Consider the following 25,159-nt stretch of genomic DNA (forward strand, 5'->3'; position numbering starts at 1 on the left):
AAAAGTCTTTTAGAAAACCAGCACAGCTAAGTGGATCTTTCAGTTAAAACAGGTCAGGTGATTTATTGGTGCAGAAGTATTTGACCTTGTTATCACCCTTCAAAGTGTTTTCTCAGGTTGGTTACTAATGCAGATGTTTCAGGCCATGGCTAATGCCCAAACCTTTCAGCGCCCAAAAGCAATGACAACAGCCAGTCTCATGGTAATGCAGGAGCCCGGTATGCCAGCTGGCAAGAGCCCTGCCAATTCAATGGAAGTGGGGAGGCTTCCCTGACTGCTGCATTTGCACTTGTGGCTGGGAACCAGACCAGGCAGCCGCCCCAGAACCAGGCTCCAGGGCCAATGCGAGAGAGGCTGTTGGCCACAGCTGTGCAGAGATGCTCAAGCCTTTGGGACAGTTTCTCTTCCAATTTCTCGCTGGACACAAACCGCTGCCTTTTTAATTTACTGATTTGTTCCATTCAGAACAGGTCAAGGGCCAAAGATACCTTCAAGAAGTGAACATCCACACTAACACTCCAATTCTGTGGCCTGACTGGTCTGCAGGATGGGCCCCTCTTGAGCCCCTTCTCTTCTCTGAGTTTCTCAGAGCAGCTCAAACGGAAGGGATGGAGACCAGAAAGGAATCTGCCTCACGGCAACTATGCACACGCTTGCCTTTCGGCCCCTCTGTCTGAGCAGGCTCGACTGAAGAAGAGGAATCTTCAGCCTGGCACAGTGAGCTCTGTGCCATCCTTGTGCAGAAAGTCACAGACCAGGCTCAAGGGTCTCAGGGGAAGCGCTCCCCCCCCCTCGTTTAGTACAGCCCAGTCTGGACTTCTCTGTGCACTGAGCCTGGCCAGGAGGAGGGCTGGTGCAAAGGCAGAGGCCAGGCCAGGCCAGAGGCGGCTTCCACCTGCCGCTGCCCAGTCTCGCCCCTTCCACTGCTCAGGCCAGAGACTTGGACACAGGACAACGAGCGAAATGCACCCCTCTCTGCTTCGCTGTCTCCATCTTTGAGGCGCAAAGGTAAGGGCAGCACCAGTGCAGTGAGGTCTCGACTTCCTGGCCCCCGTTCCAGCAGCATCGCACTCGAGAGACTTGGAACACGTACAATTAATTTATTCCCCGGCTCCCCGTTGACAGCAAGTGCCTGGTGGGGCCCACACGAGCTGGCAGCGTGCCATCCCACCTCCCCCACCCGCCCTCCTCTTGCCCCTTCCATGGTCCCCAGTACCGCGTGAGGAGCCGCTCAGCGCAGGGCGCTGGGGCTGGGCTCCTCGAAGGCTATCTTGCTGAGCAGCGGCCCGTCCAGCTGCACACCCGCCACCGGCAGCGGGAAGAAGCTCATCTCGGCAGCCAGGGCGGCCACGGCCGAAGGGTCCTGGCCAAACTGAGCCCGCAGCATCAGGTCCATTTTCTCTAGCCGCCGCTTCAGCCGCTTGGCTTCGCGCTCCCGGATCAGCCGGGCCTGCCGCTTCTCGGGGGTCTCGTTGGCGCGCTTGAGCCGCATGGCTTCCCGGTCCCGCTGCAGGCGCCGCGCCCGCTGCTCCTCCGTCTCTTGCAGGCGCTGCAGCCGCTTGGCCTCGCGGTCCCTCATGCGCCTCACCTCCCGCTCCTCGGGCGTCTCGTTGTCTCGACGGCTCTTCTTGGCCGTCCGTTCCCGCTCCAGGCGCTGCAGCCGCACCTCCAGGGGCTCGTTCTGCCGCCGCAAGGCCCACTTGCGGACAGCCGGGGCTTGAGCTTCCAGAAGTTTGCGATAAGCCACACAGCTGTTGCACACAAGGAGGATGCCGGCGGGGTACACGGCGGGGCTGAGAGTGGCAGCTTTCTCTTCGGCCCCGGAAGAGCCCTGGGGCAGCGGGAGCGGCAGGGCGTCCCCACACAGCACCTCCGGCACCTTCTCACTGCGAAAGCCAAAGCGCAGGACGGGCAGGTGGGGCCTCTGAGCCTCTCCCGGGGGCCTGCACGCCGGCCTTAGTGGCTGCGCCCCCACCCAGTCCTCCTCCTGTGAGCAGCCGGTGGAGCCCTGGTCTGGAAGGGGAGTGGGGGCCATCTCCTCCCGCTAGCCCCAGGGTCCACCAGGCATTGCCTCTTCCACCTCCACGAGGTCTCCGGGCAAGCCCCCCTCCCGCCAAGCGTTCCCCCTCCAGCGCCAGAGGAGGTCTTGCTTCTCACCTGTTGAAAGTGGCATGGCTGGTGAAGCGCGCCCCACACACCGCACAGTTGGACAGCTGGTCCTCGGAGTGGATGAGGAGGTGCCTGCCCAGGGAGCCTGGGGTGCTAAGTGCTCGGCCGCAGACGGGACACAGGTAGCTCTTGGCGCTGACTGCGGCCGCCGTGTGCTGCAAACGAGGCCGGGCTGTGAGGCGAGGGCTCCGGCGCCCTTTCCCCTCTCAGCTGCCCCTACGAGGGCTGGCCGAAGCCAAGCCATGGAAGAGCTCCCTCTTCTGTCAGGGAAAGAAGGAAGGAGAGAGACCCGCAGGGCCTTCCCTGGGATGTGGTGCAAACCCACTGGGGGCGATGGAATGGGCGCCCTCCATGTCCCCCTCTCCCAGCCCAGTCAGTCTGCCATGTCAGCCTGGAGGGCCTGGCCTCGTGGGACACTCATCCCGCCAAGTACCTGATAGACATGAGTGACAAGCTGCTCCCGACTTCCACAGTCCAGCTGGCAGAGGGGGCACTTGGAGAGCCCCATCAGGGTGTCTGGGCTGGCACTGAAACCCATCTGGAAGCAAGGAGAGGCAGGACAGGCTCAGAGAGAGAGGGGACAGGCTCTCCGCACGGCAAGGCCCTGCAAGGGACAGGCGTGGGGAGGGAACAAGAGCAGCCGGGCTGGACCAGGCTGAGGGCCTGTCCATCCACTCGTTGCGCCTCCAGCTTCCCGGAGTGGCCAACCAGATGCCTCTGGGAAACCCACCAGCAGGGCACGAAGGCAGCCGCTCTCACGCTCCCCCTCCAACAGCCGTCATGCCGGATCCCTGCCCCCCACCCCTTTGCTGTATCCAAGAACCTGCGACAGGCAGCTTCCCTTTTCCTGAGAAGCCCCAGGCCCACGCCCACAGCAACGTGGCTCTTTTGCAACGTGCACACGCCAGCTACCATCGTGGAGACGCACTTGCCTCATGGCCCGGAGTCACCTGCTTGCTGTGCCTGAGCAGCTCCCCAGAGCCCAGTTCCGTTTTCACGGTGGCCGTTGTGCCGTCCTCCTCAGAAGTAGGGGAGGAAACCTCATCCTGCGTGGTCTCTTCATCCCCCTCGCTGTCGCCTGGAATACAGAGCAATGGCTCTTGGCCCCGTGCCCTCCTGGGAGAGCGGGTGGCAAAGCAGAGCAGGGGCCCTGGGTCACCCCATCCCGGAAGCAGAGCACCACTCACTGCTGCTGGAGTCCTTCTCTGGCAGCTGCTGGGTCAGTGGCTGAGCTCCCAGCAGCTCAGGGAAGTCCCTCTTCATCATGGCCTGCCGCGTGTGCTCTTCCAGCCCAGCCAAGACTTGCTCCCCTGGAAGCACAAGGGGGGGGGAGGGGCAGACATCAGACTTCTGCCTTCCTCTGCCCAGGTACGCCACGACCCCTGGATGGATGCCTACTGGCGGTCTCCCCTACCTGAAGGTGGCCCAGAATGGGACTAATGCCTGAGGTCCACTCCCCAAAACAGCTTTCCCCAAACCCTTCCTGCAAAGCAACGGTGGCCTGACCAATCTGCCCCTTCGCATCCTTTCCAGCATGACCTGGGAATACAAATGTCTTCAGCTGCATTAAGCACACCGAGAGGGCTCCGACGGGCCCTGGGCTCCGCCCTGGAGCAAGATGGCCCAGCAGCCAGCCGGAAGTTCTGGGAGACGCTTTCTCCATCCCATTTCCTTCAGGGAGTGACGCTGTTAATGTGGGTAAGGCAGAAATGGGAACGTAGGGTCTCCTAAATTAAAGTGGACTGCAACTCCCATCAGCCCTGGCCAGCATAGCCAATGGGGAGGGAGGATGGAGCTGCAGGCCAGCCGCACATGGTCCCCACCTGTGGTGCAAGACCCACATCCAGGCCCCCTTTGTGCTCCTGGTTTAGCTTCCCATTGGAGTCGGCTTCAGTTCCACCTCTGATGATTGATGCCTAATGAGCTAGAGGGCTTTTACAAGCCAAGCTCTAGGTTCAGGCTATCAGTCTATCCGTTTTGAAGCTAGAGGCAAGGCGGACTTCGTCCTGGCCTTGGGAGCAGGCTACCAGGCCCAACCAAGCCGAAGGCACTGCTGCTTCTTGTGGCGGCAGCAGCAGCAGCTTCCAGCTCTAACTGGGCTCCGTGGCCACTGAGCCCCTCTGCCATCCATGCAGCTGGCTCTCTGCCGGTTCAGCTGCTGTTTCCCCAGCAGGCTAGAGCGCCTGGCCCAGGCTCGGAGAGCCCGTTGTTGGGGGAGGGGGGAAGACCGGGAATAACGTCAGGGGGGAGCACGCAGGGACCCCAGGACAGGACCTGATCCCCCTCCCCGCCAGGCTCAGGTGGGCCGCCTCTCTCGGCCTGGCCCAGACCAGGATGCCCGGCGGGGGGTGGGGAGGGATGGACGGGGCCGCCCCACCCCGCCCCACTACTCACAGTGCACTTTATTGGGGGTGGTCTGTTTCCGCCGGGACATGGTTCCCCCCCCGGGGGGGGCGCACCTGCAGAGAGAAGAGCCCCGTCAGCGGCAGCGCTGGAGAGGGACTGCTAGCGCTTTGTCCAGGCGCTGCCGCCGTCGCCGCCGCCGCCCTCGCCTGGCTCCGGGGCTCCGTCGCCCCGGCCGGGCTCTCCCAGCCGCGCGGACAAAGGGCCACCCGGGCTGCCTGGCGGGCCGACGTCGGCGGACGAGCGGAGGGAAGATGGCGGCGCGGCGGGAGCGCCCGGCTCGTGCACGGCGGACCGGCGGACAGACGGGCGGGGGCGCGCCGCGCTGGAGCCTCCGAGGCGGAGCGGAACGCGCCTCCGGCCGCGCACTCCCAGGGGTGGCCGGCCGGAGAAGGGGTGGCGCCGGGAGCGCGGAGACTTTCCCCCGAGGCCGCGGCGATGCGTCCCCGGAACCGGCCAGAGTGTCGCCCCGAGGGACGCAGGGAGCGCGGAAGAGCCGCCTGCCCGCTCCGGCACGACTCGGGCGAGCCGCCGCCGCCGCCGCCGTTCAAGCCACGGGCGGGAGGGGCCGCCGCGGGTGGTGGCGGTGGCGGTGCTGAGCGGCACCATTCAGTGCAGGGCGCGCAGCCCCAGAAGCGCCCCGGGGCGGATAGGCGACCGGGCACCGGTCGAGGGCGCCGTCTCCTAACCCCTCCCCCCGGCGCTCCTCAGACACCCCCCCAACGGTGCGGGAGGCAGGTTCCCGGGCGAGGCCGGAACTTTCCAGCCACGGCTCCGGGGACCGGGGGCGCGCAAAAAGGGTAACTCCGCTCCCGGAAGTGCGACTCTAATCTCCTCCCCTTTGATAACCGGTCGTGAGGTGGATTCCTCCGCCCGAAAAGTAGTTCCACACAAACGTCCCCCGCCTCCGCCGGCCCCGGGAACCCTCGTCGCTCAGGGCCGGCCCTTCCGGCAGGCGGCGGCTGACGCACACTTCCGGAGGTGGGACGGCAGGGGAGGGTGCAGGCGGCCATTCGCCCGACCGGACCAAGGCGTATCCCTCCGCCTGCCGACGGCGCTGCATCAGGCCCAGACCCGGCAGCGGCGACAACCGGAGCAGCAGCAGCCGCCTCGCGCGGACGCCCCCCGGGTAGGGACAGGCAGGCAGGCAGGCCGGCTGTCGTCTCCGTCTTCCGGGCAAGGGGCCGAGGAGGGGGTCGCCGAGCAGCCCCCCCGCCTCCCGCGGGCGCCCTCCTCCGCTCCCCCCACCGAGAGCAGCCAAGCGCGGAGGGAGGGAGGCGAGGAGGAGGAGGAGGAGGGCCCCCCGGAGCCTCCGGGCAGCGGCGGGGGGCTGGGCTGGCCTTGCAGCGAGGGCCGCCTTCCCCTCGCCCGGCCCGGCCCGCTTCCAGCCTCTCCCTGGAATGGCGGCCAGTCTTGCCGGCCTTCGTGCTCAGGCCTGGGCCGGCGGCTCCTCTTTGAGCGCAAGAGGCCCGCCGGAGCCCCTCAGGGGCTTCTTCGTAGTGGCGCCCCTTCGGACGGCACCCGCGAGGGCCCTTCTCTCCGCCCTGGGCCAGAGCGCTGGCAGGCAGGCAGGAAGCCTCTGAGCCCTGCCCTGCCCTGCCCTGCCCTGGGGCGGAACTGGGCCCGCTTCCAGGGCCTTTGGCCCTTCCGTCGCCGGTTCCAGGAACGCGCGGGGCAGAAACCCGGAAAGAAGCGCCTGCTCAGCGCCTGCCGCCCTCCCCAGCCCGGTGCCCTCCGGAGGCGGTAGGCTTCCGTTCCCGTCAGCGTGGCCGGTAGCGAGGGGTCCTGGGGCGCCCAGGAATGTGTTACCAGCCCAAATGGAAGAGCTCTGCGTCCTCCTCCTTTTTCAGTTGGGTAGAGAGAGTTTGAGATATGCTGCTGGCAATTACGTTACGCTCAGCATGTTATTTGGGTTTCTCTGCGTGGATTTTGTTTACTATTCATAGTTTGTCCACGCATTGGCTCTTCTCTTCAGCCAAAACTGATGTATGCTTTTGCTTATTGGGTTTATTATCTGGATAAGAAATTGCTGTGTGCCCATGCGAGAGCATAGCAGGTGGCGTGTCTTGGCAGGGGAAGCCGGTGCCTGCCTTGAAGACCAGGCTTCCTGTCTCATCTCCCTTGCAGGAACTGCACACACCATGCTGGGCTCCGGGTTCAAGGCTGAGCGCTTGCGAGTCAACTTGCGTCTCGTCATCAATCGCCTCAAGTTGTTGGAGAAAAAGAAAAGTGAGTCTGTGTCTGTGAAAGAGAACAAAGCTGACTCCCCTCCCCACCCACCCCCATCGCCAGAGTGGCTCTCCTGGTGAGAGGTTCCTCCTGCCTGAGCCCCTCTCCATGTAGACCCTTCGCTCAGGACGCAGGATCGGGGCAGTGAAGCGGACCGCTTTCCACCAGCGTGTGACCAGTCTTTGCTTTGCAGCTGAGCTCGCCCAGAAGGCACGGAAGGAAATTGCTGACTACCTGTCTGCTGGCAAGGATGAGCGAGCTCGCATCCGTGTGGAGCACATCATCCGGGAGGACTACCTGGTGGAGGCCATGGAGATCCTGGAGCTGTACTGCGACCTGCTTTTGGCGCGTTTTGGCCTCATTCACTCCATGAAGTAAGGCAGGCCGGGTGCAGAGGGGCTGCGGGGAGGCCGCCTTCTGCCAGGGCCCCCTGCTGCTGTTCTTCAAGCTGGGCTGTGCCCCGGGGCTGAGCCGTGGGTGGTTTTATGTCATCCTTGTAGGGAGCTGGACTCTGGCCTGGCAGAAGCTGTCTCTACCCTCATCTGGGCGGCTCCCCGACTGCAGTCAGAGGTGGCTGAGCTGAAAATTGTGAGTAGTGCTGTCTTTGTGCCTGCCCAGCCTCCCTGGAGGGCCTGTGGGGTGGCAGCTGGGGCTCTTTGTAGCTTCCCAGAAGGCCAAGAGAACCAACGCAAGGCATGAGCTTTGGATAGGGAGACATTTTTCTCCCTCTCTCAAAATACTAGAAATCGATGGGGTCATATCCCATGAAACTGATGGGTGGGAGATCCAGGACAAAAAAGGAAGGACTTCTTCACACAGCGCATAGTTAAATTATGGAACTCACCACCACAAGATGTAGTGATGGCCACCCATTTGGATGGCTTTAAAAGGGGGTTGGATAAATTCCTGGAGGAGAAGGCTATCAATGGCTACTAGCTCTGATAGTAGTGTGCTATCTCCAGTATTCGAGGCAGTAAGTCTGTGTGCACCAGTTGCTGGGGAACATGGGTGGGAGGGTGCAGTTGCACCATGTCCTGCCTTGTTAGTCCCTGGCTGAGGGCTGGTTGGCCACTGTGTGAACAGAGTGCTGGACTAGATGGACATTCTGATCCAGCATGGGACTTCTTATGAGGCCTGGAACTGCCTGGGGGACTGAAGCTGGTTCTCCTGCCTCCAGACCCAGCCCTTCTGTCTTGGGGAAGCCCCACCACCCCTTTAACCCTCCCCCACCCCACCCCACAATGGATTCTGGCCTCTGTGTTGAGTGTGCCTTTTCGTGCCAGGTTGCTGACCAGCTGTGTGCCAAGTACAGCAAGGAATACGGCAAGCTGTGCCGGAGCAACCAGATCGGGACCGTCAACGACAGGGTGAGCAGGATGAGGACTGGAGGAGGAGGGCTTCAGGGAGCCGAACCACTAGAGGGAGAGGGGGGAGGCAGGATACCTCCTCGGAAGGGTGTCTGTGTCTGTGGTGACTCCTGGCAAAGACTCTTTGATCTCTCCACTTCTGGGGGGGATAGCAGAGGCCTGACTCTTCTCCCCTTTCCCACTTCCAGCTGATGCACAAGCTGAGTGTCGAGGCCCCTCCCAAAATTCTGGTGGAGCGGTACCTGATAGAGATTGCCAAGAACTATAATGTGCCGTACGAGCCTGATTCCGTGGTCATGGTGAGTGGGGCGGGGGGCGGGGCGGCTTCCTTGTGGTGCTGGTCTTGCCTCCTCCGCTTCCTCCTTAGCTGCCCTCTGTCCTGCTTGTGATGTGAGTCTCTCCCACCCTAGGCTGAGGCTCCCGCAGGCGTAGAAGCAGACCTGATCGATGTGGGATTCGTGGATGACCCAAAGAAAGGTGGCCGTGGAGGCGGAGGCGGTGGCTTCGTGGCCCCCCTGGCTGGTCCTGACGCAGCCCTGCCCATGCCCATGCCCTCTCCAGCTCCCCCCTTCTCCTACCCACCTTCAAAGGGGCCGGTGAGTGCTGGGCCTGCCTTTCAACAGGAGTGGGGAAAGAAAAGAGCCCTTGGGCTCGGTCTTTGGGGTGCAGTTTTCCCAGGTGCTCCCACCCTCTGGATTCTGTCCTTGCTGGGGGTGGGGCGGGGATGCTGGCATGTGTCTGATGGGGCTTTCCTTCTGTGCAGGAGAATTTCAACGGGCTGCCCGTGGGCACCTACCAGCCTTTCACCAGCCTTCATCCCCCCCAGATTCCAGCAACTCCCCCAACATACGAGTCGGTGAGCGCTCCCTCAGGAGAAAGACCTTCGTCCCGCTGCGGCTGCTCGGCTGGGTCCCCTGCCCCCCCACCACCCTGCATCTGGGGAGACCAAACAGCTTTCTCACCGTATGGCCTGTTTGTGGAAGCTCAGGAGAACGCTCCCCTCATGAAGCAATGTGGCCCTCAGCTCCCCCTCCCCACACACAGGGGAGGGGAGGGGAGGCTCCCCACCCCACCCTGGCCCAGTCCTGCCCAGGCACAGCCAAGGGCCAACGGCACTGTGGGCTGACCTCCCACTCTCTTACATGGTGCAGAGGGGAGGGGACATCCCTGGGCCTGGAGCCTGCGCAAAACCAGCCTCTCCCTGTTTCAGATTGATGACATGGGTACTACTGACAAGACTGCGCCATTCTCACAGGTGACAGGTGAGTTCAGAGACGGGCTGCAAGGGCACTTGGCATGGTGGGAGGCGAAGACGAGAGGGCTGGAAGGAGGAGCCGGGAAATGCAGCCTGGGGGCGTAGGCCCACCGGGGCTCCCCTTGGGACGTGGGTCAGTTCTGTGCAGCTGCATTTGCCCAGGGTGGGGAAGGGAACGGTGTTGGGACACCTGTGAAGTCCAAGCCCTGGATACCCTTCCCTTGTGGGCCCCTGGAGCCATTGGTTGGGACTACAGGGCTCAGTGGTGGCACAGCCTGTTTGGGGAGGTCATTCCCTTCAAGATCCATGTTCCAGACCAGAATTCTCCCATTGGGCCAGTTTCACACCAGTGCAAACCTGATTGCCTGGACAGGGGAGGATGTCAGCCTGCAGGTGCAGGCCAGCCCCCCTCCCTCCGGGTGCTGTGCTTTGTGACTCCTGGTGCTGCCTGCCTTACTGCCCTGAGAAGCCGTGGCTGCTGTTTTTCCCAATCCTGGGTTTCTGCCACTTGTAAAACCCCCCCCTCCACTGCCCACTTTGTCTCTTACAGGTCCTGGCCCAAAACCGGCACCCAGGGGCCGTCCCCTGGCTCCTGTGCCTGGTTCAGGAGATCCCTTTGTGCTCCCAGAGCTGCCGTCTGTGCCAGACACGCTCCCCGCCGCTTCCGCAGGCGCCAGCACTTCCACCTCAGAAGACATTGACTTCGACGACCTCTCTCGCAGGTTTGAGGAGCTGAAGAAGAAAACCTAAGAGCTCCTGGGACGAGCCTGGATGGCTGCTTCCCCTCTTAGCAGCACGCCTGTGTGCCCTTTCCTCCTCCTCCTCCTCCTCTTGGCCTTTCTTCCTGCTGTACTTACACCAAATGCCGCTGCTTTCCTGATGCCCTCCTTTGTGCTCCAGGAGCGGGGACTACAGAGCCTCTTTAAGATGGGAGCAGGAAAGCGCCCCGCTTGGCCTGGGCCGCCCTAGGAAAGCTCTGCTCTGCTCTCTGGAGGGGGAAACGGGGCAATGTGGCTTGCGTCTCACTTGGACCAAGGTGCTGGGCAGCTTGATGGGACAGAAGGTCGCCACCCCCGGGAGGGGGGCTGTGAAAGGGGGGCGGCCTCAGCACCCCTGCTAGCTTTGGGTGGCCTGCCACGTTCTCAGGGAGCCCTCTGGGGCCTTTTCGACGTTCCTGCAGGGAGGAGGGATGCCGTGTCTGAGCACAGGATGCAAGCCTGCCTGGGCGTCCCCCGGCTTGGTGGCCGTTCAGCTTGTAGCTGCCGGCGGGGAGACAGGCCCCCTCTCCTGCCTTCGAGGGATTCTGGCTCTGCCTTAATGCGGCCCAGACAAGGCCCTCTCTGGGGCCCACTGCAGCTCCCTCCTCACTCCCCCAGGCTGGGTTGGGGGCCATAGCTTGCCTTGTGCATCATCACTCCTGGCTCTCCAGCCCCTGACCTGGCCTGCGAGGAAAGCCATGAGCGGCAGCCTCCCAATGGCTCTTCGTGCTGCTACTTATGACCAGCTGTGTGCCAAGAGGCCGTCTCACATCTCTGTATGTAACACTTCCACATGGCTTTTCTGGGACAATTTGATGGGTTTGTAGCTTCTCTAGTAATTCTAAATAAAGTTGAGGAATATTCTGCGTTGGGTCTTTATCAGAAGGAACAACCCACCCACCCCCTGCTTTCGTTCACTCCAGCGCTGAGAGGAGGAGGAGAGCTTCTAATAAAGAAATAAAGGGAGCTTCTGGTGGTCTCCAGTGGCCCCTTTCAGCCCTTGACCTTACCAGGATGGCCCAGTTCATTGCTGAGGAGAGAATTCATAGCATCTGTACGCTCCTTCAGAGCAACACGGACAAGGCCCGCCCCATGGTAGCCTGATCAGGCATGCTATTTATTGAGGAAAGCGTGGAAACGTAGCTAAAAGGAGACGGCAGGCGCTTTGCCTTGGCTTCCAGTTTCCACCTGTGTTGGAGATGAGGGCTGCAGAATTCCGCAAGAGCATTTCTGAGGCTCCCTTCAGCTGCTGGAGAACCGAGACCCTTGTCCTGGGGCTGGAGCAGCTGCCATTGCAGTCAGAGGGGTGGGTGGCGGTGAGTTCTCCCAAGGCGGCATGCTGGTCCTGGGGCTGCCTGGTGAGGGGAGAAGGGCTGGAATTCCCCTCCCTTTTGTGGAGGGTTGAGGGGGGAGTGCATTCTGCTTCAGCAAGTGGGGGTTTCCAGCTTCTTAGCGGTTTGCTGTCCAGAATGGAGAAATCTCTTCCTCTTGGCAAATCGGAGGGCGAGGGGTGGGGGAACCCTTTCCGTCAGTACAACTCTGGGCCAGGATGCTCCGGCACCACCCAAGGTGTGTCGGGAAGAAACCACATTGGAAAGGACATGGGGGTGGGGGTGGGGTGGAAGGAGACCCAGGACCAAGGGGGAGGCCAGCGCAACTTCTCTTCTGCCCCGCTGTGCACACAGAGACAACTGGGAGAACAGCCACGCCGGTCTTCATGCCTGGGCATCTGGGCTTCTGCTTCCTTAGGAGAGCAGCAGGTGTTTTGGGTGGTGCCTGGGAAGTGGGGCTGTCGGGAGAAGAGCAGGGGGCCTCAGCCTTGCGCCTCCTTCTGGGCTTGTTGCTTGATTCCAAAGTAGGCCGAGATCTTGAGCTGAATCAGCTGCATCATGGACTCCTCCTTGCTGGCCTGTGGGGAGGGGGGACGGGCTGGTGAACGTGCCTTGTGGGAAGGCCCAAGGGCCCCTCGATGCTGACGACGCTTACCTTGGCAGCCTTCATCTCCCGACTGAAGGTGGTCAGAAGGGCCGAGACAAACAGGTTGATGATCACAAACACCATGGAGAAGACGCTGGTGACAATCAGCACGGAGCCCAGCACCGGGTCCAAAGCTACAACCTGAGCGTGGAGATCAGGGGAGTGTGTGAAGGGCTCCTCTGGGCATGCTGCAGTGCTAGGGGGAATGCTGAGCCAACAGCACCCAGGGCCCCGAAATTCCCACCAGGGTCCTGCGGGTTACTGAGCTCGCAGCTGTGCCCCCTCCCCCCCGCCGGCATGGTCACTGCCTTTCCGCCGGGCTCTCACCTCTTCGTAATCGAAGATCCCAATCAGAAGCCCCACGATGGTCACTCCCGAGTCAAAGAAGGTCTTGTAGTCCGAGATGCTCCATCCGAACATGAGGTTGCACTGATGGGTAGCCAGAGGGCAAAAGTGAAGGCAGGAGACGGGGCACTGACCCAGCCTCCCACCACCACCACCAGCTGGGCTTCTTGAGTTCTCCTCGGCTGGCGGCCACCTTACCCCAATGGAGTAGCCCGTGAGCAGCACCAGAAGCGTGAGCAGGAAACCCAGCACCTCGTCCCAGGCTTTCTGCAGCGTCTGCGTGATGAGGTGCATGCGGGGATTCAGGCGGAGGAGATTCCACAGCTTGATGGTTGTCAGCGCCACCAGGAAGGCGGTCAGGTAAGTCAGAGCAGCGTCCACCTCCACCGTCTCATAGAAGCTAAGGAACCTGTCCGAGGGAGAGGCCAGACTTCGAAAGCCCCTCCGCCCTGGGAGGGGGGAGCGAGCGGGGCCTGAGCTGCCCCCCCACCTGCACACACACACACACACACACACACACCCCGGGTGCTTGAAAGCCACGCCTGGCATTTCCCGACTTGTGGGTTGCGGTGGCCCAAGCCACCAGGCTGTGCAACAGCAGGCAGGCAGGCAGGCACTGGGAGGCCGGGCCACTCACCGGGTGCGGTCTTGGCGGTGCTGCTTCAGCAGGCTTTGGGCCAGGAGGCCTCTCTTCACGTAAAGGCCGACTGCGGCCAGGCTGATGAGGATGGTGCCGGCATCCAGCAGGTTGCTCTTGTGGCCCAAATACCTCCACTTCTGCTGCTTCAGCTGCTGGCCCTGCAAGCCATGAGAGATGTCCCTGAGCGCCCCGTGGGGAGGCAGACTCAGGATGGGGGGAGCGAGGAGCAGGGGTGGCGGCTGTCGGGCAGCCCCCACCCCTGCCTCCTGCAAGCGCTCATGGCTTTCCTCTCTGCACTGCTGCCTGACACAAAGGCACAGCCCCACCCCAGTTGAGCTGGCCTGTCTCACGGAGCCTCCCCTCCCTGGCCCCTCACCTGCGCCAGCATGTAGTACAAGAGGAGGAGGAGGAAGGTGAGGTGGGCGCAGGCCAGCTGCACAAGGACGTCGGTGTCGGGGTAGAGGCGGAGAATCTGCAGCTCCGCTTTGCTCAGCAAAGCCCCTGCCGGGGTGAGAAGCCGTTTCAGGGTGGAGCGCGAGGAAGGAGAGTAATGGGCCTCTTCAGGGTGCAGGAGGGGCACTTTCTCCCCCCACCCCCATCAGCCCCCAGCCAGCTGAGTCTGAGGCCCATGGTGGCCAGGCAGGAGATGTGTCCCTGGCACATGCAGCCTGCCCTGGCTCCCCCCCCCCCGTCCCCTTGCCTATCCCATCAGTCTCCAGGATCAGCGTGATGACACAAAAGAGGTTGACGTTGGCGTTGTAGACGACAAACTCCACGAAGACGGCTCGGGTGCTTCTGTCCAGCCAGTGATGCTGCTCCAGGTATTGCAGGACGCTGGAGGAGAAAACGCAGGCAGGCCTTGACAGCCAGGCCAGGGCTGGCCTCCTCGCAGCCCTGCCAGAGCTGGGTGGGAATGCGCTGGCGCGTGGGACCCTGGGCCAGAGTTCGTTAGACTGATTTCCACCTGGCAAAACCTAAATGGAGTCCACGAAAAGCAGCAGGGGCTGTGGGCTCCTCTGGAAGCCTCCGTCTGGCCACTGCTGGAGCGGCAAGGGGAACCTACCCCCCCCCCATGTCTGATCCAGCCCCAGGGCTGCTCTGTGCTCCATCTGTTCCCTAGGGGAGAGAGCGCTTTCCCAAGAGCCCCTCCTCCACCCCCACGTGGGAACCTGTGGGGCAGCTTCTCAGAGCAAAAGGTGGGAACTGAGGGAGCTGGTGATGGATGCAGGAAGGGCAGTGGATGTTTTGCCGTCTGCTGAACCTCAAGACTGGAGGGAGATGAGCAGACAATGACTGAGGCCTGTTCCAGTCTTCCGCGCTTGGCCGGCCCTGCGGCACTCCCAGCCCCCCCCTACCTCTTGGCGTGGCTGGCATTGGTGCCAAGGTCCGCCAGGTAGCCACTTCCGGGGTAGAGAGCGAGCTTCCCCCAGATGGGATGCTCTTTCAGGGTGCGCGCGCTCTGGTATGCCCAGGGACCTTGACCCGTGCTCTTGTCCGTGCCAGGGGGGGCCCAGCTGGCAGCAGGAGGTGCCATCTGCAGCATGCCAGCGTCAGACTCCCGTTGGAGCCAGAGGAGAGCTGGCCCACCAGGCTTCTGGGGGACTTGCAAGGCCCGGATCTGCCTCAGTCGCAGGCTGCCCACCAAGAAAGAGTTTCCATCCATGACCAATCCTGGGAGGGCGACAGAAGAGGCTGTGCTGCTGCTGCTGGGGTGGGGTGGGGTGGGGAGCCCTTCAGGCAGGGCTGGGCAGCGGGTGGAGGGGAGGAGGAGTGGTGCCAGCAGAAGGGGTCTGCTGGACCATCCTGGGAAGGGCCTCCCAACCACCACCACCACTGCCCAGAGCACATGGAAGCACCTGCCCTCACCTTGAGGATCGCCGTAGACGCCGGGCAACAGAGACCCCCTGGCCCAGCGGTAGAACTCCTCCGTGGTGCGGACGTCATCCAGTTCGGAGGCGAAGGCCTGCTGGAGGGCGCTCTTCAGGTGGAACGCATGGGGGCCGCCCCTCTCGCTGTAGCTCGAGACCATCAGCACCGCCAGGAAAATGAGCTGCACTGGGCCACAACGGGCCAAACACGTGGGCCAGGCTCAGGCCACGGCCTTGCAAGAGGGGGCCAGGCAGGCTTCGCTTCGCCTACCCTGGAGGCTTGCGGGGGGGGGGGCTGCTCCCCAGAGCGCTCCCCCTCACCCGGCCCCTGAGAGGCTGTAGACCGGGAGCAGCTGCCACGTCTCTTCCTTGGAACCTGCAACCCTAACCCCCACACCCCACCATGCCCCTTGGCCCCCCAGCTGGGGGCAAAAGGGAAGGAGGCAGCAATTGCGCCAGCTCATCCCAGGCGCCTCGCCTGAAGAGGGGCAGAGTTTGGCAGCAGCAGCAGCAGACCCACTTGTCCCTGAGGAAACCCAGTTTGGCAGCGGGTAGAGTGTGCGTGCGTGCACACGCACACAAATATCTGTCTATCTGAGGTTTCATTCCTCCATTTCTCTTCTGTGCCTCATTCCACGCTCAGCATTGCAAGGGGAAGCTGCCTGTACTCTCTCTGCTCCCCTTACACCCCCACCCCCATTGCACTTTGCTTTGTGAGCGCTGACAATACCCCACCTGTGAACAGACAGGGGTGGGGGGGAGCAAAGCGCCTGCCCTCCCCCTGCCATCGCAGTGCTGCTTCTCACCCACAACCTCTTGGAGCAAGGAACACAGCTTCTTCTCTTTGAAGGCGCGCTCCTTCTGCGGGGCCAGGGGTGTCAGGGCGGGAGGCCGGTACAGGGGGCTGTCCCAGTCCCTCAAGCCAGGGTGGGCCAGGTGGAGGACGCTACCTGGAGGAGGAGGAGCAGTAGTGCTGGATCCCTTCCCCTTGCGCCAGGAGAGGCCGCTGCCCTGAGGCGGGGAGGGCCAGGGTGGGGGCTGGCCTTACCTGTGACGAGGGGGCCCAGCCGGCGGCGGAGCTCCTGCTCCTGTCCCTTCTCCTGCCAAAGCTCCCTCCTGCGGAGCAGTGAGAAGAGGGCAGTCAAGGCCAGCACCTGAGGAGGAAGAGGAGAGCAGCAGCGCTGGCTTCCCTCCAGCAGCCCCCCACCTCTGCCAGCCCTGAGGAGCCCACTGCTTGCAGCACTGGCAGGAGAGCCATGTGGCTGCAGAACCCTCCGCAGTGCCCCAAGACACCTGTGCCAACAGAATGAGGCCCTGCTCCCTAAAGCATCCCTGACCATCTGTCAGGGATGCTTTATGGAGGATTCCTGCATTGAGCAGGGGGTTGGACTCAATGGCCTTAGAGGCCCCGGGCAACTCTACTATTCTAGGATTCTATGGTCCTTGCTGGGGCAAGGGCCTGAGCATCCCAGGGCTGGGCTGGGCCACAGAGGGGCCAGGGCTCCTGCTTACCTTCAGTGGCTGCACCAACAGGACGTTCTGCAGGACTGAGAGCAGAATGGTGATGACCCAGTGGGCGGCCTGCTCCCGGTCCATTTGGAGGCTGTAGAGCACAGTGAAGAAGGCGGCGGCCAGGCTGGTGGCGCCCAAGACGAGCCAGGAGATGAAGCCCAGCCTGCTGGGGAGGCGCCAGAAGAGCGGACCTCTTTCATCCTCTGGCTCTGGGACGGAGAGGCAGCAGGCCCGGGGCCCAGGAGCGCTGGGGGCAGGGGGAGGCAAGGCAGGCTGCGTTGTGCCTCAGCCCCTGGCAGCAAGCAGGGCGCTGGGCAGAGGGCCACGGCCTGCACAGGAGCCTGCTTGGCTTGGCACAGCCCCCCACCTGTCCTGAGCTGGACTTGGGCCGCCAGCTCCGATCTTCTCTTACTAAGGTTGGCATTCCCCCCCCCTTCCGCGAAACAACAGGTATGTGCCGTTTAAAGCCGGGGCGGGGGGAGGCTATATGCGCTCAGATGCATTTTTTGCAGCGCACTGATTGTAAGGCCCATGTTTCGAGAGGCCAGTGATTTGGGGTGCTGAGGGCCACCGCGACTTACTCATGTGGATCTTGTTGCTTCGGGCTCACAGACCACTTCTGCCAGGCTGCCTGAGGGCGAGGGCTGAGCGCCCGGCTCTCGGAGCACCTGGGCTCTTCTGCGCTGCCGTGTTGGTGCTCCAGCTGCCGCCAGAGTCTGTGCAACTGATCCGCTGCGTGCAGATAGTCGTAGGCGTCAGGCTGGCTGCTCCAGTCCAGGGCACGGAGCCGTTCTTCAAAGTCGCTCAGCACACGGCCCAGGTAGCAGTGGAGGTGGCCGCATCTCTCTGGGAAGAGGCCCGAGGCGGCGTCAGTCCCAGCCCAGCCCCTCGTGGCAGAGAAGCTCCCCATGGCTGGCTCGACCTGCCTCCCCCTCCCATCACGCTCCACTCCCAAAGTGCACCAGGTGCGCGCCATCGCCTGCTGGGGTGTGTGCGGGGGAGGGGGAGGCACCGTCTCCCCAGGCAAGCTCCCATTACCCTGAGGGGGGCCTTCTGGGTCCTCGGGATGCTGGAGGTGGGAGCGGAGGAGGCCGCACAGGCTGGCCGCGAGCTCCGGAACGTGCTTCAGGGCGCCAGGGAAGCCGTCAGCTTCTGTGCGCTGGCAGAGAGGGTTCTTGTAGAGGAAGCCCAGTGTTTCAGTCAGCTCCTGCCGAGGAAGGAAGGCGAGCGTCAGGTGAGCCGCGCTGGCGGCCTGCACGGGGCGGGGATTCAGGGGTGCTCTTTCACTCCCACGGAAGGAGCGCCCTTGGCGCTTTGGAGAGGGGGCCGGGGGCACATGCCGTGTTGCAAGACGAGCCCACTGCTCCCGCACCCCGGAGGAGCCAGGCATTGCACCTGTACGCAAGAGCTCGGGGGGGGGGGGCAGGTCAAAGGGCAGCAGGTGCTATTCTGGGGGATCTGGAACCGTGCTGAGGCTGAGAGCGCCATCGCCTGAGGGGGCAGCACCGGGTGAAGTGCCCACAGCCTGCCAGCAAGCAGCCAGCTGCGTCGGGGTTTCCTTCATCACCCACAGCTGGCCGGGCACCGTTTGGTGGCAGTGCTGAACGCTGGGGCTACCCCAGAAAACACAGTCCTGGTGGGGCACACAATCTGTGTATCCCCCCTGCCCCCACGCACAAGGCAGCGAGGCAGCCACCGGCTCACAGTGCGCCCCAGGGCTCTCACCTGCTCCAGGTGCGTGATGGAGGGGCCCCGCCTGGGGGGCACCACAGGCTGCAGGCGCTGGGCGAGTCTGACGGGAGGCGGCTCCAGGGCCGGGGGCTGGACCAGCTGGAAGACGTGGCCGATCAGCAAGTGCACAGGCAGGAGCAAGATGGAGGCTTCCACGCTCACCACCACCTCCTCCCAAGTCACCACAAAGGGCCCTGTGAAGGCAGGCAGACGGGAACAGCTCCAGCTTCGCAGAGGGAGGCAGGCAGGCAGGGAGGCTGGTTGGTGACTGGATGCACATCTGTGATCCCCAAGGGACGGCTGCCGCTGGGGCGGGGCAGTGGGGGGGGGCAGAGCAGCCTTGGAGGGGTCCCAACTGCCAGCGGCAGGAGAAATGCAGGCCTCTCCAGGGATGGGGGCCTCCACTTGGAGAGCCCCAGGGCAGCTGGAGAGCGGGCAGCCCCTAGGACCAAGGCCAAGGCTTCCCTCCCACCACCGTGCCGCTCTGCCACGGCCTCTGCTGGCCACCGTCTCCTCCTCACCTGGCTCTGAACGGGCCCCTCCCGTTGGCGGCTCTTTCCAGAACATGATGTTGATGAGCATGGAGCAGAGCAGGAGCGCCAGGCAGCAAGAGAGCCTCTGCACACGCGTGAAGGGGCTCCAAGGTGAACAGGTCACCACCGACAGCCACAGGTGCTCTTGCGTCAGTTTGCTTGCCAGCCCCGCCCAGAAGAGGTGCCTGGGGGGGGGGAGAGGGAGGGAGGCATGCTGGACAGGAGTGGGGGCTCGGCTCGCCCAGAGAGGCGCCAAGACTGCTCCTTTCTGAATGCCCAAGGGCCATGCAACAGCTGCCGTTGGCCTGGAAGCTGCAGGCCCTGATCTGGCCCTCCTACCCCCAACCGACGGAACAGGAGGAGCAGGGCCTGCAGCTCAGCAGAGCCTGGGTTCGATTCCAGCCAGCTCCTCTGTGGAGAGAGAGCTGCTGCTGCCGCTGCTGCTGCCGCCGCCGCCAATCCGGGTCGAGTATCTGGGCTGGCTTCCGATGCTCCTGTGAAAGGCCCTCTGTACGTGGCCAGAGGAACTTCCTTTGGCTCCTTTCTCACGTATGAGCCCGGTCATTGCAAGGCCTCTCCCTGCTCCTCTTGGGTTCAGGGTTTAGGGTAATGATGCAGCCCTTTCTCCCCAGGGTGCAAAAGCGGCCCTGGCCCTCTGCCGCCTTCAGCTGGCAACTGCCAGGCCCAGCGCTGCGGATCGGGGCGGAGCCCGACCTGCGAATGAGGGTGCCTGGCCGGAAGGGCCCCGTAGTCACCTGAAGGACCGCAGCTCCCCTTCGGTGGCAGCCACGAAGACCCTGTCCGTTTGCCCGTCTTCCATGTCAGCCGCCAGCCAGCAGCCGCCCAGGAAATGCCACTTCTTCCTGGCACGCAGGTCGTGGACAACCAGCCGCCGCACAAACCTGCCCACGGCATAGGTCAGTCACTCGCCCTCCCTCCCTCCCGGTGGCCTGTCCTGTCCTGTCCTGTCAACATGAGGCGCTGACAGGGAGGCGCTGAGACTCAGACCGGCCCATGGCAGGGGCTGTGCTCTTCCAGGGAGGTTTTGAGCGCCCAGGGCCCACCCCAAGGCCAATGTCCTGGCCTGCTCCGACCCATTCCCACCTCCCAGCCCCCACACCCCCGGCCGGGCCACAGACATACCAGCTGGGGCTGGGGCCAGCGTTGTTGTGCCAGAGGCGGACGGCGTGCAGGTCCCCCAGGGGCCTCCACGTGGCCAGGAGGAAGGCGTCCATGCCACCCCACTCGAAGCAGGGAGCCTCAGAGTGCCGCAGCAGGTGTGGCTCGCTCCGCCCCTCTGCCCCATAGAGGGTCAGGGTGACCTCAAGCCAGAGAGGGACGTTAGTCACGGGGGCAGTGGGGCGAGGTTCACGGGCCTCCCTGTTTCCTCCCGCCCTTCCTGAGCTTCCTTGGAGCAAGCACGGCCGCGGGCATGCCCCCCCCCCCCGGCATCATCCATGTTGGGGTGTGAGGAGGCCTGGGGGCGGGCGGTGGCCCGAGTCGAGGCCCTCCCCTACCTTCGCAGAAGTGCTCGCCCCTCGCCGGTAGCCTGTGAACACTTGGACCAGGTAGAGGGAGCCGCCGCCGCCGCTGCCCTCGGTATCTGCCAGCAGGGTGACCTGCACCTGGAGCAGAAGCGCCAGTGGGCTGAGCGAGGGGTCCAGAGAGCTGCGCTGGGGCTGCTCTGGCGGCTGGAGCCTCACTCCAAGGCGGCCGGCAGGCAGGCAGGAGGGAAGGCCTGGGGCGCGTGCGTGGCGGTGGTGAGGCACTTGCTAGGTGGGGCGCCGGCTGTGACCCACCGCTGGCAGCGCCCTGCAGGCCCCTCGAGAGCCGCCCCTGCCTTGGCTCACCTTTCCCACGTCCGCCCTCTGTCTCCGGCGGGCCCAGAAGAGGGCAGCACTGTAGCCCAGCAAGAGGCCAGCGAGCAGGGCCACCCCAGCCGGGTTCTGGCCCACTCTGCTGAGGAGCTGGCCCGTGTGCTTAAGGTCAACCAGGTGCGGCAGGACCAGGAAGACGCGGCCGAAGAAGGAGAGGTGGCTGCAGAGGCACTGGGTGCTGCGCAGGCTGCTTTGCGGGCCCACCTGGAACGAGGAAGAGGGGTCGGCCTAGGGGCAAGGGGGCTGGCCTGTGAGCCCACTCCAGACCTCCTACACGTGCCCCACTGCTGGCCTTCCGCCTGCCTTGGCTCCTGCCTGGAAGGAAGGGAGCAGGAGGGCCGCCCTGCCCGCCCGCCCGCCCACCGCCAGCCCCGCTGCGTACCCGGCATCCGTCGCTTCTCCAGCCCCCCTGTTCTCTGGCCCAGTAGTAGCACCCAGTGCTGGCGACGCTGGTCGAGAGGTTCCAGTGGCCCTGGGAGGGAGGGTCCACCTCTGCAGAGATGTAGTAGGTCCCCGGGCCGTGGCGCAGCTCCTCTGGGGGGATCACCCAGACGTAGGCCCCCTCTGCAGCAGGAGCAAGGGCCCTGAGTCGGGGAGAGGCCGTCCGGCAGGCAACGCCCTCCCCCCCCCCCGAGAGCTCAGCCCCTCTCCCTCCTAACCCCAAATGCCTCCAGCCAGAGGCTCCCCCAGGCCCCTCCCCACCAGCTCACCTTCTTGCCAGGGGATCCTGGGCAGGGTGGCATTGAGCAGGGTGGTGTTGGGCAGGGGGCAGTCGCCGTGGGGCTGGGGCTGTGAGCCCAGGCGCACGAGGATCTGGAGGGGGGCACTGGGCCTGACAGACACCAGCAGAGCCTGCTCCGTCGACGTGACATTCACCTCGAGGCTGAAGTGCCCAGCGCCCCCGCTCAGGCTCGCGGGAGAGTCGGCCTCCACACCAAACTCAATCTGGAAGCACACGGAGCACTCCAGCTCAGCCGGGGTGTGCCGTTCCCTCCTGGGACACAGAACCCGCCAATCCAGGCTGTCCTCCTTGGGACAAAGGTGGCTCCTACAGCAGCCAGGGCCCCGCTCCCCACTCTCTCCACGCTTCTTAAGGGCAGCTCTGCCCCTGGGTGGGCGCAGGAAGAGCCCCCCCAACATCCAGCGAAGGTAAAGATGCACCCAAGATGGTGCCTTTTGTGGGTGCAAATGCACCCCCACCCCTGAGGCAAATCACACGGGGAGTGAAGGAGGCTGAGCGTGAAAAGAAATGTCCCAAGCAGGAACACACAGATGCCCGGGCTGCTGAGAAGAGCCTGCAAAATTCCCCCCCCCCAGGTTAACCCTCCCTCCAACACACCCAGGTCAGGTCCACTAAGAAAGGACAGGAAGGGAATAAGAGCAGGAGTGGGAGCAGGGAGAGAAGGTGGCCTTTTGAGCTTCCTGAATCAAGCGGGGCGGCCTCAGCTTCCCGGACTCCTGTGTGTACTTGGGAGCCCCGAGGAAAGAGTGTGGGTGGGCGGCTGGAGAGGAAGGAGCTCCGCTCTCCGGTTATTCATTTGGAAAAATGAAACCGAGCAAGGATCTGGGTCAACTGTTCCTGAGAACGTTTGGAGTCAGGTTTGGAGCAATAGTTCAAAAGAGAATAGATCAGGACATCTTAAACTAGCTCCACGTGCAGGGAAGTTGCGTCTCTGTCCGAGTTGCCCAGTGATCAAATAAAATGTATTTATTATTATTATTATTTATTTATATAGCACCATCAATGTACATGGTGCTTTCTTCTAGCTTTTAATCGAACAATTTAAACAGCGCTTATTTTTGTTCCCGCTTAAATGGGCTTTCAGATCCATTGACGACATCCCCAAAACCGGCTCATGCGCCGCGCCCACCTTCATCTCCTCTGCGAGGCCGTGGACCCGGATGGGCTCCTGGCCGGCAACCAGGGCGATACTGGCCACACTCCCCACTGGCTTCCCATCCAGGTGCTGGAACGGGTTGCGCGCGAAGGAGGCCACCTGTGGCAAGAAAGAGGCCAGAGTGGGCCCCTCCTCCTCCTCCTCCTCCTGCCCCGCCACCTGCCAGGCTGCCTTGAGCGGATGGGTGGCCCGAGAGGCCCACCTACCTGGACCTGCAGGGAGTTGTGCTGACGCAGAAAGGGGGCCAGGGTGGGGCCCGACGGGAAGGTGACTGTCACGGGCCGCGGCTGAGGCAGGTGGAAGGAGCGGTGAGGCAGAGAGGCCGCAGGGCAGCTGCACCGGGCGAGAGGCAAGAGGGTTACCCGGAGGGCAGCCACCCAGCCCCGTTCCACCCCCCCCAGGGCACGTGGGTGGCAGGTGGCACTGCTACCTGCTGAGGACCGTGCTGAGCATGGGTGAGTCCACAGCCACAGAGGAGCGGCCCAGCAGCAGCCCAGCCTGGATCCAGGGCAGGGCTGCCAGCGTCTCTTCCAAGGTTGCTGCCCCCTGCAAAAAGATGCCCCCCCCCCGGGTCAGGGAGGAGCACCAGGTGGGGACCACGGCAGCCCAGCCCACGGGGCATGTGTGCGTGGCTGGGGCTGGCAGAGCCCAGGGGACTGGCAGCAGCTGCCTCCCAGGGGAAACTGGTCTGGGCATCGAAGCCTGACCGAGGGAGGGGGGCACTAGAGGCTGCAAACCCACTGACCCCCCCCCCCCCCCCGCGGCCTGGCTGGCTTGGTTGAGCTGCGGCTCAAGCTGCACGAGGCAGAGGGTGGGGAGGGGCCAGGTCCTCCCCGCCCGGCCCGCGGACACCTGTAGCTGCGCGCTGTCCACGGCCTGGAGGAGGTTCCCGAGGGCCTGGAAGAGCGCCGAGGAGGCCGCCGGGCCCGGCTGGGAGGCGTTGCTGGCGGCCGGGGGGTCCTTCAGCAGCTGCGAGCTCAGGAAGGCGAGGGCGCGGCCGGCAGAGGCCTGCGGGAGCAAGCGCGGCCGGGAGGAGCTGGGCGCCAGCGGGGCCGTCCCCCGGGGACTGCGCGGGCAGTTCGGGAGCCCGGCCGGCCCGCCCTCCCGCTCTTCTCCCCGGCCGCCCGGCTTCCCTCCGTACCTGGGCCGCGCCGGAGAGCAGGGCAGGGCGGCGCGTCAAATCCTGCAGCTCCTGCGCCGCCCTCTCCAGCGCCAGCCGATGGCCCGGCAGGGAGCGCACCGTCTGGCTGAACTGCCTCAGCCGCCGCTCCAGGTGGGCCTGTCGGGGAAAGGCGCGTGGGCGCGGGCGGCCCCGGCCTCCGCCCCCGGCCTCCGCCCCCGCTGCCCGCGCCTCGCCCTGCGGGGAGCCGTCCGGGCCCAGGCCCGTCTCCCTGCCGGGGAGGCCCCGAGAAGGCCCTCACCCACCCACCGACCCCCGCGCTGGGCGCCCCGTCCGTCGCCCGCCACCGCCCTTGCAGGGGGGCTGAGCCCGGCGGGGAGGCCAGCAGCAGCGGCAGCCGCTCGCCCAGAAGGCCCGGCCTACCTGCTCCGCGGCCTCGGCGGGAGCCCCCGGGGGGCTGGAGGTGAGCGGGGCGGGCGACGCAGGGCTCTCCGGGCCGTCGGGGAGGGGCCCGGCCGAGGGCTCGGCCGTCGCGGCTCCCGAGCGGAGGGCTGTTTGGGCGCTGCCGGCCGGCTGCGGCGGCGGGCGCCCGCTGGATGCCGTGCGCCGGGGGGGCGTCGCGGGCCGGGCGGCGGGCGTCCGGGGGCTGCCGCTGCTTGGCTGGGCGCTGGGCGCCGGCCGGGCCGTGGCTGCAGGCGGGGGGCTCCGAGGGGCCGTTTCTCGCTGCTCCCGGGGGGAGGCTGTGCTCCTGGGGCTCCGTCCGCACGTGAACCTCGGGCAGGTGGGGGAGCGCTGGAGACAACAGGCCGAGAGTCACCCCGTCCCACCGGCGCCGCCTGCCTCCCACTCCCCAGTCACGCCAGGGCCCCGGGCAAGACAGGGCTCGCGCGCCGCCTGGCCTGCGGTTGCGACTCACCCGCTGGGGAGGGGAGACATCGCGGGGCGTCCGGTGGGGGCCTGTGATGGGGGGGGGGAAAGCAGAAGTGGGGCCGGGCTCAGCAGTGGTCCTGTCTGTGGGGCTGCTTTTGGAACTCGCCACAGCCCGCCCGGCCGCCCCAGCCTCCACGGGAGAAAGCGCATGCTGCTGGGGGTCCCCTCGGTCCTCTCACCCAGGACGCCCTCCGTGCCTGCTCTCGGAGGCTGCAGCTTGCTGGGCTTCTGGGGGCTCTAGGAGAGAGACCCCCCAAATACACACACTTGGTCCCAAGCCCCCCCCCCGGGGGGCGTTTGTGTGGGGAAAGAGAGCAGAACCTCACCTCCCCGCGCCCTGTGGCAGCTGTGGGAACTCAAGAGGGGCCCTAGTTTTGGGGTAGGGGGTGTCGCTCACCGGCCTGGCAGATGAAGGCGAGCTCCTGGGCACACGCCTCCCTCCTGGCCCAGAACTGTCCGCCAAGCCGGACGACCACGTCACAAGCAGCGAAGGGCCCTGAGGGAGGGAGGGAGGGAGGGAGGATGGACCCTCGGCTACCCATTCTCA

General features: G+C 64.4%; 3 protein-coding genes across 5 annotated transcripts in view; 1 reads left to right on the plus strand and 2 right to left on the minus strand.

The window, feature by feature from the left end:
- The window catches only part of AP1G1 (adaptor related protein complex 1 subunit gamma 1), a 78,693-nt gene that overhangs the window by 34,251 nt on the left and 19,283 nt on the right, over positions 1–25,159 (minus strand). The window lies entirely within an intron of this gene.
- ZNF821 (zinc finger protein 821) lies at positions 1,197–4,792 on the minus strand. 3 transcript variants are annotated; one of them, XM_063141155.1, is made up of 7 exons: positions 4,564–4,792; positions 3,584–3,708; positions 3,357–3,479; positions 3,102–3,247; positions 2,603–2,707; positions 2,158–2,324; positions 1,197–1,886 (listed from the first exon to the last, which is right to left on the minus strand). In XM_063141155.1, exons 3-7 carry the CDS (start codon positions 3,433–3,435, stop codon positions 1,232–1,234), a joined length of 1,152 nt encoding a protein of 383 aa, XP_062997225.1. In that variant the 5' UTR covers positions 3,436–3,479; positions 3,584–3,708; positions 4,564–4,792; the 3' UTR covers positions 1,197–1,231. The 3 variants fall into 3 exon arrangements, with proteins under 3 accessions (XP_062997225.1, XP_062997223.1, XP_062997224.1); XM_063141153.1 differs by lacking the exon at positions 3,584–3,708; XM_063141154.1 differs by lacking the exon at positions 4,564–4,792 and having other exon boundaries at positions 3,584–4,231.
- IST1 (IST1 factor associated with ESCRT-III) lies at positions 5,593–11,045 on the plus strand. The gene is made up of 10 exons (XM_063141157.1): positions 5,593–5,701; positions 6,700–6,801; positions 6,995–7,175; positions 7,302–7,389; positions 8,085–8,168; positions 8,357–8,467; positions 8,579–8,764; positions 8,932–9,024; positions 9,379–9,430; positions 9,974–11,045. Exons 2-10 carry the CDS (start codon positions 6,714–6,716, stop codon positions 10,171–10,173), a joined length of 1,083 nt encoding a protein of 360 aa, XP_062997227.1. The 5' UTR covers positions 5,593–5,701; positions 6,700–6,713; the 3' UTR covers positions 10,174–11,045.

The sequence above is a fragment of the Elgaria multicarinata genome, chromosome 14 (genome assembly GCF_023053635.1).
Source record: "Elgaria multicarinata webbii isolate HBS135686 ecotype San Diego chromosome 14, rElgMul1.1.pri, whole genome shotgun sequence".
NCBI classification, from domain to species: Eukaryota; Metazoa; Chordata; class Lepidosauria; order Squamata; family Anguidae; genus Elgaria; species Elgaria multicarinata.